The following is a 12,159-nucleotide window of genomic DNA, read 5'->3' on the forward strand; positions in this document are numbered from 1 at the left end:
ACCAGGAGCCCCCTGGGGAGGTCACAGAGGTGACGTGGGGACGGACAAAACCCACCCCCCATCACCTATAGCTGTGCGCTGCATTTTCAGTGCTGCTCCCAGGGTGTCAGCCCCATGTCCTGTGGGGACAGCAGCTCCCCAGCGTCTCATCCCGGAGTACCAGGGACAGGGAGGGACGGAACAGCCCTCGGGATCGCTCTGGGAGAGCCTGGAGCTGGGCTCAAAAACGAGAGCAGCCCCACATCCATCACAGCGAGTCCCTCAGGACCCCACTGTGTGCCAGGACAGCCAGTGCCAGCCCGGCTGTGCCAGGGAAAGTGCTGCTCCCCAAGGAAGGTGATGCTCCCTGAAGCCAGCACAGGGCACTGGGTACCCACATCACCACCCCAGAAAGAAAGAGCAGGGAGAAGAGGGGTGTTTGGTTGTGTTGTTCTCATTATTATTAATATTTTTTTTTTTGGCATTAATACCATCTGTTCACCTGAACTACGGACCTTCTGTCTCTAGAAATCTTTTGGTATCTTCCCATCTGGATGCACACAAAAGGATAAGGAAAAGAAAAGATGAAAGCAGGAGCCCCCCTGCAACAGGCTCGGCTTGGGGGCCGTGGCCAGGTTTGGCCACCACAGGGATCCACCGGGCTCAGCTTCGCTCCCAGCGGGATGGGATGACCCCCAACTCCTCCGCAGGAGCCCCCAGGAGGAGGCTCAGTGTTGGGGGACTCTGCCCTCCTGCTCCACTGAGACCCTGCCCCGGCTTTGGAGGTGGAACGGGGCGTGCAGGGGACCGGGAGCCTTTCCCTGAAGTCAAAAGTCAGGCCACTGGCCACCCCCACGTGGGCTGGGAAGTGTCACCCGCTGCAGCCATGCGGAGCAGGAACGGGGAGAAGTGTCCTGGCACTGGCAGTCAGCTGGGATGGTCAGCACTGCTGGGTGCCAGGAACCAGCTCTTGGAGGGCAGGAGCGTGGGGAGGCCGCTCTGCCTGCCACACAGTTGAGCAACTGGCCAGAGGTGACAAGGCAGAGGGGTCCTCGTCCTTCCCCAGCTTTGAGACAACGGTGCAGCCCGACATCCAGAGCAGGGCAGAGGACTCAGCGCCGTTTCTGCTGTTTCTTCCCCCAAAGCTGGGTGGAGGCAGCACACGTGGGCAGGGTCCACGGTCCCTCCTAGTGCAAAACCCCCCGGGGCCCGAGGGATGACAGCGGGGTCGGGGTTGGAGCCCCGCTGGGCGGCCGAGCAGCGCGGGGAGAGGGGACAGAGGAGCCTTCCCTGTGCCTGCTGCGCACGGGGAGGGAAGGAGGGACCATTTCGGATAGAAACAACCTACCATCCTCGTTCACCAGTCACTAACCAAGGGAGGAGGGGAGAAAAAGTCCAGCTCTCGGGTTTCTGCTTCTCGTGCCGCGGGACGTGCCCACGGCCGGGTCGGTCAGTCAGCGGCTGCAGCGCGGGGCAGTGGGAGCGTGAGGGACGCGCCGGCAGCAACAGCTTGTTGCCCCAAGGAAACCCTTTTGCTTTGTGGAAGTGCCTTTAAAGAACAGGTTAACGCCGAAGGTCACCTTGGGGAGGTGGGAGCGTCGCTTGGTCTCCGGCCGGGAGGGTGGGAAGGGTTTTGCCCCTCGGTGGGGAGGAGGAAGGAGTCCTTAGGACAAGTCTTCCACTGGCAGCTCCTCCTCCAGGTCCCTGTCGTCGGGAATCGTCACATTCTGGTTGGTGGTGGCCATCAGCGACACAGGTCTGCTGTCGTCCTCCGCCTCGGCTGGTTCCTCCTTCACGTGCACTGGGTGGCTGTGGGGGGGGAGCCTTCAGCCTCGGGGGGTTGGTCCCCCCCAGCCGCAGCCCCACCAAGATCTTGGTCCTAAACCCTCCTCACCCAGGGGACGGGAGCCATGGAAAGCCACGAGCAGCTCCCGGTGCCCCGTGTGTCACTGTCCTTTAGCTCCAAACCCTCCAGCACCCCAGTGCCCCCCGCCAGCCCCGTCCCTCATGTCACCCAGGCTGACCTGTACTGCTGCGGGGACAGGCGTGGGCTGTTGCTGCCGTTGCTGTTGACCTGCTCCACGGTGCTGCTGACGTCGTCGTGGCCCACGTGCAGCATGGCACTGGCCGAGCTGGTGTTGATCATGGTGGGGCTGTTGAGCAGCGGGAAGCTGCTCTCTGCCAGCGCAGCCTGCAACAGAGAGCGTGGAGCATCACGGAACCAGAACGGTTTGGGTTGGAAGGGACCTCAAAGATCAGCAGTTCCAGCCTCTGCCATGGGCAGGGACACCTTCCACCAGAGCAGGTTGCTCCAAGCCCCTCTACCCCAGCCCTGAACCCCTTCCAGGGACGGGGCAGCCACAGCTTCTCTGGGCAGCCTGTGCCAGGGCCTCCCCACCCTCACAGGGAAGAACTTCTTTTGTATCTCTAACCTAAATTTCCCCTATTTCAGTTTGAAGCCACTCCCCTTGTCCCTCACTACAGTTCCTGATGAAATGGGGCCGTGGAGGGGTTTAGTGCCCCCATGTCCCAGGCAGGGACAGAACAGGGTCCTTACCTGGTAACTTGCATTAAGTGCTCCGTAACCGAGTCCTGAAATCATATTTTTGACTAAGGTCGGACTCCTGCAGAAAGAGAAGGAGAGAAGGGTGCAAGGCTGAGTGCTGTTGGCCTGGGGACAGGGACACCGGCAGCAGGGGCAGGTGTGAGCACAGCTCCCAGGCTGTGTCCATGGCAGAGGAGCACCCACCCTGTCATCTTTGGTGGCCTTCGCTTTTGGTACTCGTGCTCGTCCACGGTCCACACGGCTCCCTTGACGTTCTCCACGCGCACGAAGCACTTGTGCAGGCTCAGGTTGTGGCGGACGGCGTTCTGTGGGCAGAGAGGGCAGGAGCTCAGTGGTATGACCCTCATCCCACTGCCCAAATCCTCCTCTTCCTCACCATCCTCCTCCTCGGCCAGGTCCCCACAGCTCTGGGCTGTCCTGGCCACCCCAAGGCTCCCCAAAGCCACCCAAGCTGCTGTGAGAGCTCCCCCACTCCATCAGCACTGAGGGGGTTGAGTTGTTGAGCCCCCAAACCACACATGGGACACGACCCTGTTTCGAGGACCTTGGCCAGATGCTGACGAAGATGGGGACAGTATGGGACAAAGTGACAGCAGCAAGGACGGGGAGCAGAACCCCGCTCTCTGCTCAGCTAATCTTCCCCTTTCTTTTCCTTTCCCCCACCCTCCCGTTTTGGTCCTTTCCCTCCCTTTCTTCCTTACATCGACCATCTTTACATTTCTAAATGTAAAATAAAGAGACACACACGTAGGCAGACAGCACAGCCCCGAGAGATACCAGCTCCCTTTTCCCCTTCCAACTCCCTGCCATTTGCTACTGCCCCTATTTCATTACCAATTTTAATTTGCCTCTAATTAAATCCTGTGTATTTTTCCGACTCACTTGCTAATCCATGAGGGAGGCAGGAGGCTGGAGTGGAATCTCTCCGAGCTATAATTACAAAGGGCCTAATCACGCCGGGGCTCTGCCTTTGAATAAATTTCCTTGCATTAAGGTTCTCAGATTCTCTGCCTTGCAAATGAGAATGACCCCAATTTCAGGAAGTTGGCCTCGGAGGGTTTTTTTTTTCTCTCTTTTTTTTTTTTTTTATTTCGAGTCCTGATTCGTGATGAGAGACTAATTCGTTACGCTAAAACATTAACAGCAATTTAAAAGGTCGAACGGGGGCTGTATAAACAAAGGAGCTGGCCAGCACAACAAGGCAAGAGGAGGCACAAGGACCGACTCCCCCCGCGCTGCCAAGTGCCAGAGTGCCCAGGAACTCATCAGATGGCACCAGCGCCCCTTTCGCTTCTCATTTAAGGAGGAAAACAAACAAAGCTGGGCCCTTCCCTTGTCCTCCATCCATCCCTCTCTCCCCTCACCCCCTTCTGGCCGTGGTGCCCGCTGCTGGCACCATGGCTGGGTGACAGGTGACAGGCAGCAGGGCTGGGCTCTGGTGCCTTTGGCCCTTTGGCAGAGCACGGTCCAAAGGGGAAACTCTGTAAGCAGCTTCTCAGGGCTCCTGGGGAAGGAACTTCAGGCCCAGTCAGTGCTGTCTGATGGGATTTTTTGGGGGGAACCCCTGCAGGACCCCACAGATCAGGAGCTGACCCAGCTTCTCAGGCGTGGTTGAAGCCAGGTCCCAGCTCAGAGCCACTGTCACTGTCCCCCAAAGGGCCACGCTCCATTTGGGCCATGCCCTGCTGGGAGGCACCACTCAGCCTCCAACCCCACGCTGGCATCTCCCAGGGTCGGGCTGCACAGCCCTGGCAGACAGACATCCCAGGGACCTGGAATTCCAAGGAGGACCCTGAAATCCACGGGGGAGCGGGACAAGCCCCTGTCCCCCACTCTGTCCTAACACCATCCCCTGCCTGGGGCCTGAAGTCCAGCCAGGTCTGGGGCCTTCCCCTGCCCTTGACCCGCTGCCCTTGGTGAGCAAACACAGGACGTCCCTCCCTCGCCGGATCCTGCCCACGCTCCCCTTCCCCCTTCCTCCCTGTGCTGGGGACTGCTCATCCAAGCAATGCCCTGACTGCAGCCACGAGTGTGGCACAGCAGAACCTTCCCTGCCCACAGAGACACAGGCCCAGCAGTGCCCATGTCCCCCCTCTCTCCCTGGTGACAACCCCCTGCTCCAAAGCACCCAGGTGGGGATGTGCCTGCAGAGGCTCGAGTGGAGGTAAAATGAATCCTGGCAGCGGGCAGGATTCGGCTCAGCATTCCCAGAGCCTGGGATGCCCCATCCCTGTGCCGGGCATCGGGCAGGGTGCTGTGCCCAGGACACGGAGGAGGTGCCAGGCGAGCCCCCCCTGGCATGGGATCCACCCCCACGGTGCCTCAGCCCAGCGTGGCTTTTGTATTTCGACAGAGTATTTGTTCAGAGCCAGACCCGCCTGCTCTGTTTGCTTCTCATCTCTCCTCTCTGATGGTGTTTGCTTTACACCCTCCACCCACTCCCCGGGCTGTGCTGGGGGCTCCCCGTGGGTCCCCCTGCTCTGTGGGGATGGGGCACCCACCCTGGTCCCCAGCACCCCTGTCCCACCCCAGGGAGATGAGGGAGAAGCTGCAGCAGAAATGGTGGTTTTCAAAGAGAGGAAACACACAATTTTTTCCTGTGTATCCCACTCCAGAAGAAGAAGCCTGACCTTGGACACTGGAAGTTACGAAGGGAAGTATCCCCCCTCCAGCTCTTTTTAATCTCCTGCCATCCCTTTTGGTGACAGAACAGGATAAAATGAATAAAAAAAAAAGCAGGGCTGGGAAATGCCCTTCTCCAGCTCTGCCCTTGGTAACACAGGGTGAGGGGAAGCCGCAAAAAACCTCCCAAAATATTTATTCCTTTCAGCCGATAAAAAGGCGGGAAAAAGACATTTCACCTGCCAGTCCCTCATTCCAGAGAGGGGCACTTGCAGTGCTGCCCGTGTGCAGCGAGGGGCACTCCAGACCGACACAGCCCGTGGCCAACCCCAAAACTGCCCCCAGCACCCGGCTGCTCCCGCCCAGCTCCATCCCAGCGCCCTCCTCCCGCCTGGAATGCCGGGATGCTCCGGATGGGCCGTGCTCCAGGGGCCACCCAGAGTGCTGGGGAGCCAAAACACGCCCGTTATTCACCCAGAAGTTCCCTGCAGATCCCAGCTCGGATCTGCCACAGCGACACACGGGGGCCCTGGGCTCCAGGAGAACCGATTCCTCCTCCTCCTCAACCCTCTCAAAACGCTCCATCTCGCTTGCACCTCGCTGATTCTAATTATTCTCATTTTAAACTAACACGTGTCCCTCTGCCACTTCACTCCTTGTTGCCCTGAGCAGGAGGGAGCTGAGCTGTGTCTCGCTAAATACGTGCAGCAGGAAACAATAAATAAATAAATAGACCTTTCCTGGTCAAGGCAGTAACTGAACCACAGAACTGCTCCTTCCACAACTCCCTGCTCCTCTGAGATGTGTTTTCTCGGCTCTCAATTTCTAAATAACCAAAGGGGAAGTACCCCCAGCACCCACGTGTTGCCCCAAAATTCACCTCCATCAGCCCAGGCCGGTTACAAATGGCTCCTCAGTGACAAAAACTTTCAGTACCCGCCTGTACAGCACCATGCACTGGGTGGGGGACCTGATGGGCACAGACACCTGCTTGGGGTCTGGCAGAGGAGCTCCCCTCGCTGATGGTCCCCCTGCCACCTCCACTCCCCATCCATCCACTCCCTATCCATCCTCCTGGCCCAGAACCTGCACTCCCAGCCACACTGAGGCCCAGCCACCTCGTCCCTCAGAGTCACCTGCCCCCAGGTCATCATTAACCTTCTTGGCTATTTCAAGTGTCTCTGTTTTGCCTCTGCCCTTCTCCTCCAGCCTCAGCTCCACAGAAAAGCCCAGGATTTTACAGCGCAGGGATGATGTGCCCTCGCAGACCAGGGACGCATTTTGGGGGGGGGAAATGGGGGATTTATCCATAAAATCATCTCCTGCACCATCTCCCAGCTATGCAATGAACTGGTCCTTTACCAGAGGTGCCCACACAAGCTCCCTTAGCAGCCAGTCCCAGGTGGGACGGGGTGAGCCCACGGTGCCAAGCAGGGCTGCTCTCACCTTCCAGGTGGCCGTGTTCCTCCGGAAGTAGGCAAACATCCGCGTGAACCAGTTATAGATTTCATTCAACGTTAGCTGCCTGTCGGGGGTCTCCAGGATGGCCTGGGGGAACCAGAGAGGGGACAAGAGCATCACTCACGCTGCTGCCCTGGGGTTCGACGCCCTTCCCGTGGTGAGGCACGAGGGGCAGAACTGGGGGTTCAGTGGGTGTGGGGGCTCCCCCAGGACAGAGAGAGAGCACAGTTGTGGCCGAGGTGCCCCCCAGGCAGGTCTCGGGGTCTCCAGAGCTGGACCCCACAGCCCGTGCAGCCACTGACCTGCCGGATGAGCGACGCGTACGTGAAGGGCGGCCGGACGTCGGCGTTCTTGTAGAACTCGTGATTCTGTGCAAGCTCTGGGGGGGGGGCGACAAGAAAGGGGGGGGCAAGGGTTGAGGGGACCCACTTTGGGACCCAGGGACTGCACCGTGGAGGGTGCTGAGCCCCACCCCGCAGCTCACCTGAAGATATCGGGGTGCAGAACTTCTCCGAGTTCCTCCTGCGGATGGGCCCCACGTTGTGTAAAGTGGAAGAGCTGATGACGGAGGGGCCCTGCCGCAGGGGGGTGATGGGCGCCGTGGCGGAGGTGGGGGGATGAGGTAAACCATCGGGGAACGTGTCAGAAGTGCTCTTGGAGAGGGTGGCACTGGAGACCAGGTTCAGCTGCACGGACAGGGGGAGGGAGGATGGGTGGCTGGGAAGGCAGGGGCTGAGCTGGCTCATGCCCCAGAGCAGGCAGGGAGGGGCTCACAGGGGGGACACTTGCTGGGCTTGGCAGGGATGGGATGCAACCAAGGGAGAGGATGCAACCATGGGAGGGGATGCACCTACAGGCCTGGATGCATCCACTCCACGCCAGGGCTGCCAGAGCAGCACAACACCCTGACACAGGCTGCATCTCCCTCCTGTTTGATGTGCACCAGCACAAGGGACCAGGCTGTGTGTGATGGAGAATGTCCATCCCACAGAGCCCACCCAGGGGTGACCATGCACGGGGCAGGGAGGGGACAGCAGTGAGGGGCAAGGGGAGGAGAGGGGGTGACTGTGGGGATGTAGAGGGCAGGAAAGGGACTCACGCTTACAGGCTGGCTGAAAGGCTTTGGCTCTGAAGGTCTCATGTGAAGATGGGCCATCATTGCTTGGAGACGCTCGCTCTCCTTGGCCAGCTGTGGGGAGCAAGAAGCAGGAGGGAGATGGTCAGGCAGTGCCCAACTCACCATGGAGGTGCCCATGGCCTGGAGGAGCTGCCAATGAGCCCCAAGCCCCGGCCTGGGCAGGCAGCACCCTCTATGTCCCCTGCAGCACCCACTGTGGGGGGCATGGGGGCCATTCCAGCTCCATGAGTGCAGTTCGATGAAAAATCTACGGTGAAAGGGAGCCCTTCCCATCCCTCCATGCTGCCACTCACCAGCGAGGCCACCCACCACAGCCCTCACGCTCTCTCCTGGGTGCTCTCATCCCCGTGCCCTGGTGCCTGCCGTCCCTGTCCCCTTCGCCCTCCTCCTGCTCCCCAGCAGCTCCCTGTCCCCCCACCCACCCCTCCACCCATCCACCCGGACGCCCAACATCGCTCTAATTGCTCCCTCCCCGCCTGTTTACTCCCCAGAGTGCGGAGAAGGGTGAAATATTCACTGTGGCACCAGGAGAGATTTTGAGCCCGGCGCAGGCGATGGGATCTGACACCCGCTCTCTCCCCGTCACCTTCCCTTTCCACCGTGACCCTCACAGCTCGGGGTTCGGCCACCTCCCCGCACACCACCGGCTCCCACCAGCCCAGCCTCGTCCCTGGGCAGGCGGCGGGGCCGGGCGAGGAAGGAGTTAAAGGCAGGAGCCAGAGCGGAGTTTGCCGCAAGTTTGGAGCAGCTCAGATGCTTTCGTGCTGTCGTGGTGCTCATTAGAGCTGACAGGTCTCCCCTCGTGATGCAGACGCTCCGCGCCGGCACAGCGGGAGCTCCGCGCTCAAAACTTCATAATTGGTGGCTCCGTGGCAGGTTCCTCTCTGCACACACAGCTCTGCTCGCCCTTCAGCTTTTTTTTTTTTTTTTCCCCCCTTCCTTCCCCTCCCCTCTTTAAGCCCCAGTAATTGCTTTCAACCTCTCGCTTTGGCGAGGGCTGGGGAGCAGGATGGATCGCAGGGATCACCCAGGAGGCTGCAGCCTCCCCCCCATCCCACAGTTCGCCCCGAGCTGCTGTGACTCAGGGTGGAGGCTCCCAAGGGTGCCCCACATCACATCCCACTGCCCCCCCCCAGGCCAGTGTACCCTGTGATGTCACACACACACACACTACCCTGAGCTCCTGCCAGCCCCAGCTGGGCACCCAGGCACTGTCACACCATGGGGGTCTGGGTGACTGACCCCCTGACAGACCCCTGCCCCATCCCTCTTTCAAGTCCTGAGATGAAAACTCCCCGTTTCCCCCCCCATCCCCCTCCCTTCTCCATTAACTGAATTATGCACAGCACGTCAGGAGCCAGAGATGCTGTGAGAGGCTCTATTTAAAGCACTGCCTTTCCAAAAATAGCGCCCCAAAGTTGGGCTCCACAGACCATGCTCAGCCACCAAAATAAGTGGCCTGATTTCCAAGGACCCCAGTGGCCCTGTAGCTCCCACGGAGGTGGCACAGCTCATGTCCCACCTGTGAGCATGAACCCTCCTGGCAGCACGTGCCTTCCACGTCTGTGGCATCTCCCTGTACCCACAGGGACACTTTGGGCAGGAGGGAGGGCTTGTCCTTTCCTCCAGCCCCACCACAGTCATACAGGAATGCTGGTATGGGGGGAATCAGACTGAGATTTGCCCAGGGCCTGATCTCCACCCAGATGTAGCCCAGGGCCAGCACTGCTGTCCGGGAAGGATGTTCGAAACGAGTCCCCAGGTGGGTGGTTACGCTCCCCAACCTCCCTACTCCCCGCTGAGGAGAGCAGCCAAGGCACAGAGTGCAGAGGGGGAAGGAAATGGCTTTTTACACCCGTGTCTGTGGAGGCAGGGGCAGCACCCACCTGTATCTCCAGCTGCTGTACCACTTGCATCTGGACTCGACACTGGGCCGTGCTTCGGTCATCAAGTGCATGTTCTGTGTTGAGGTGTCTGGGGAGGAGAACACGGAGGGTTATGCCTGGACATGCCCAAAACGCTCCCCCTCAGCTGGGGCCACACCTGGGATCAGCCCTGACCTGTAAATTGCTCAGGGATGCTCTGGCAGTGGTGCCCGAAGTGGGATGAGCAGAAAGGGAACTGAGGCATGCAAGTGACTGAGCACGCCAGGCTGTGCCACCTCCCCAGGTTGGAGGGTGGCCATACCCACCCAGCCCTGCCTGTGGCACCACATGGTACTCAGGAGCAGCCACTGGCTGATGGGAAGCCCAGGGATTTTCCTGGAGAAGGCTGCTGGCAGAAGGTGCCAGGAGGACCTGAGGAGCAGGTTTCCAGGACAAAGGTGTCATTATGGAGATCGACTTACACCCTCTAAGGAAACCCCCGAAGGCAGAAGGTGGCATTTCCAGGGTGTTCCCCATCCTACCACTCGTGTTTAGGAGGTGCTTTATGTTTGTGAAGCAGAAGGACCTTTGGTCCTCACTGCTCTCTCTCCTCCTCGGGGAGGGGAAGGACTCCTGAGGACGACACTTGTTGCAGAGGCAGGGACATCCTTGTGGGGGTCCTCACCCCCAAACCCAGCAAAGCAGCAGCCTGGGGATGCCCCCCAGGAGAAGGTGTCTCCTCTCCACCCTCAGTCTGGATGCAGAAGACAGCAGGAGTCTCACCCGGCTGATTGTGAGAGACTTCCAGCCCCAATCTGCACAAACAAGCCAGGTAACTGGGCCCAGCTGCCAAGCCTGCAGGTGAGCAAAGCCCCTGGTGCCTCAGCCCCGCTGCTCTCCCTGCGTGGCAGACCGAGGGCACGGCTGCTTCTCCAGGGAAAAGGCTGTCAGGGCCTGGGCTGTGCCAAGCAGGAATGAGACACCTCCCACTGACCCTCACCCTCATAAACTACTGCTCAAAGGCCATGCTGCCCCTTTCCACCCCAATCCTGGGGCTCTCTGAGCTGCTCCATGGAGGAGATGCTCAGAGGAGGCTCGAAGCTGGTGCTCAGAATCGAGGCCAGGCCCGCTCTCCATCCAAGCTCGGCCTTTGGGAGCTGGAAGTTTTCTATCTGCCCGTCCCACACCCTGACATGTCCCCACATTAGCAGAGAGTGGACAGAAACCCTTCACCAGTGTTTTTGGGAGGCTGTCCCTCGGGAAGCTTGGGCTCAGGGGGCAGGCAGGTGGGATGCAGGGATCCCACAGCCCTGGCTGGCACAGCACAGCTCTCCTGGCACTGTCACCCAGCCCCGGCCATCTGCTGCCAACTCCAGCCCCAACTTCCAAACCAGAGCTTGCTCATCTGCCCTGTGCCATTCAAACATGCCCTGCGAGGTGTGAGGAGATGCCTTATCTGGGTTCACCCATGAGTCAGAGGCAGAGGAAGAAGGACACAGGAGCCTGAATCACTCACTCACCACCCCAACCTCCCCAGGCTGCCTTCACACCTCCTCATCCTCCCGTGTAAGGCCTCTGCCCAGCTCCTGGTCTGGGAATGAGGAGGCTGGTGAGGTCTGAGGGGTGCTCCTACTGGAGCCAGAGGCGTGGCAGTGGGCAGGGTCAGCCTGTAAAACCCCAAAAGCTGGCAGATAGAGAGTACAGTGCACGCCTGGCGCCTCGGCCGAGCAGACAGCCGGGGAGGCGGGGGAAGGAGCGAGCAAGCCCGTCAGTTCCTTCTGATGTCTTTGCTAAAAATCCTGGCTACAAAGAGATCTAATTGCAAATGAACTAATTAAGTAAACCTCTGACGAAGCGTGAAAACAATTTGTTTGACCCTGACGCTGGCAGAGGGCTCTCCGACAGCAGAGTTAATCAGTCAGCGCCGGAGCCCACAAGCGGTGTCAGCGGGGCTCCCGCGCTGCCATCTGCTCCCCCCTGCGCCCCCCAGGAGGGAGCTGGGAGCCCCCCACGCCTGCTGCCGGCGCCTGCCTGCTCCTGCCTCCTGCACGGGGTCCCTCCTTCTCTGGAATCATCGACTCATCGAATGGGATGGGTGGGAAGGGACCTCAAAGCCCATCCAGTTCCACCCCCTGCCCTGGGCAGGGACACCTTCCACTGGCCCAGGTTGCTCCAAGCCCTGTCCAACCTGGCCTTGGACACTTCCAGGGATGGGGGAACTCCAGCAGCAGCCCCTGGTGTGTTCTCTCCTTCTGCATGGGGTCCCCCGGCTCTGGGCAGACACTTTGGGGTGTCTGGACCTACTTCCAGAGTCTTCCCCTCTACCAGCTCCATTCTGTCCCAGCCTCAGAGTGTGGGTTGTCCCCTTCTCCAAAAAAAACACCTCCCCCAAAAAGGGGACACTTACTTGACAAACTGTCCCAAGTCCTCACAGAGGGTTTCGCAGCCAGGCCACTTGCACTCTCCGTGGCCGTAGAGCGGGTGGGAGCCGGGGGTCTCTTCGTGGGAAGAGCTGCAGAAGAGGGAAA

At 59.9% G+C, this 12,159-nt stretch overlaps 1 protein-coding gene across 3 annotated transcripts in view; it reads right to left on the minus strand.

The window, feature by feature from the left end:
* Positions 1-1,032: 1,032 nt before the first annotated feature.
* Positions 1,033-12,159, minus strand: part of FOXP4 (forkhead box P4) — a 38,126-nt gene continuing 26,999 nt past the window's right edge. For 2 of the 3 annotated variants that reach the window (XM_027896783.1, XM_027896781.1), the window contains exons 7-16: positions 12,039-12,143; positions 9,653-9,740; positions 7,728-7,817; positions 7,113-7,314; positions 6,931-7,007; positions 6,614-6,715; positions 2,729-2,850; positions 2,537-2,603; positions 2,004-2,170; positions 1,033-1,788 (exon numbers count right to left, since the gene is read on the minus strand). In XM_027896783.1, coding sequence (XP_027752584.1) covers positions 1,644-1,788; positions 2,004-2,170; positions 2,537-2,603; positions 2,729-2,850; positions 6,614-6,715; positions 6,931-7,007; positions 7,113-7,314; positions 7,728-7,817; positions 9,653-9,740; positions 12,039-12,143 — 1,165 coding nt within the window. In that variant the 3' untranslated portion in view covers positions 1,033-1,643. The remainder of the gene's footprint in view (positions 1,789-2,003; positions 2,171-2,536; positions 2,604-2,728; positions 2,851-6,613; positions 6,716-6,930; positions 7,008-7,112; positions 7,315-7,727; positions 7,818-9,652; positions 9,741-12,038; positions 12,144-12,159) is intronic. The other variant, XM_027896782.1, reaches the window with a different exon arrangement.

This window comes from Empidonax traillii, unplaced genomic scaffold, assembly GCF_003031625.1.
Source record: "Empidonax traillii isolate 1590-97213 ecotype Southwest subspecies unplaced genomic scaffold, ASM303162v1 scaffold516:size646513, whole genome shotgun sequence".
Classification (NCBI taxonomy): Eukaryota; Metazoa; Chordata; class Aves; order Passeriformes; family Tyrannidae; genus Empidonax; species Empidonax traillii.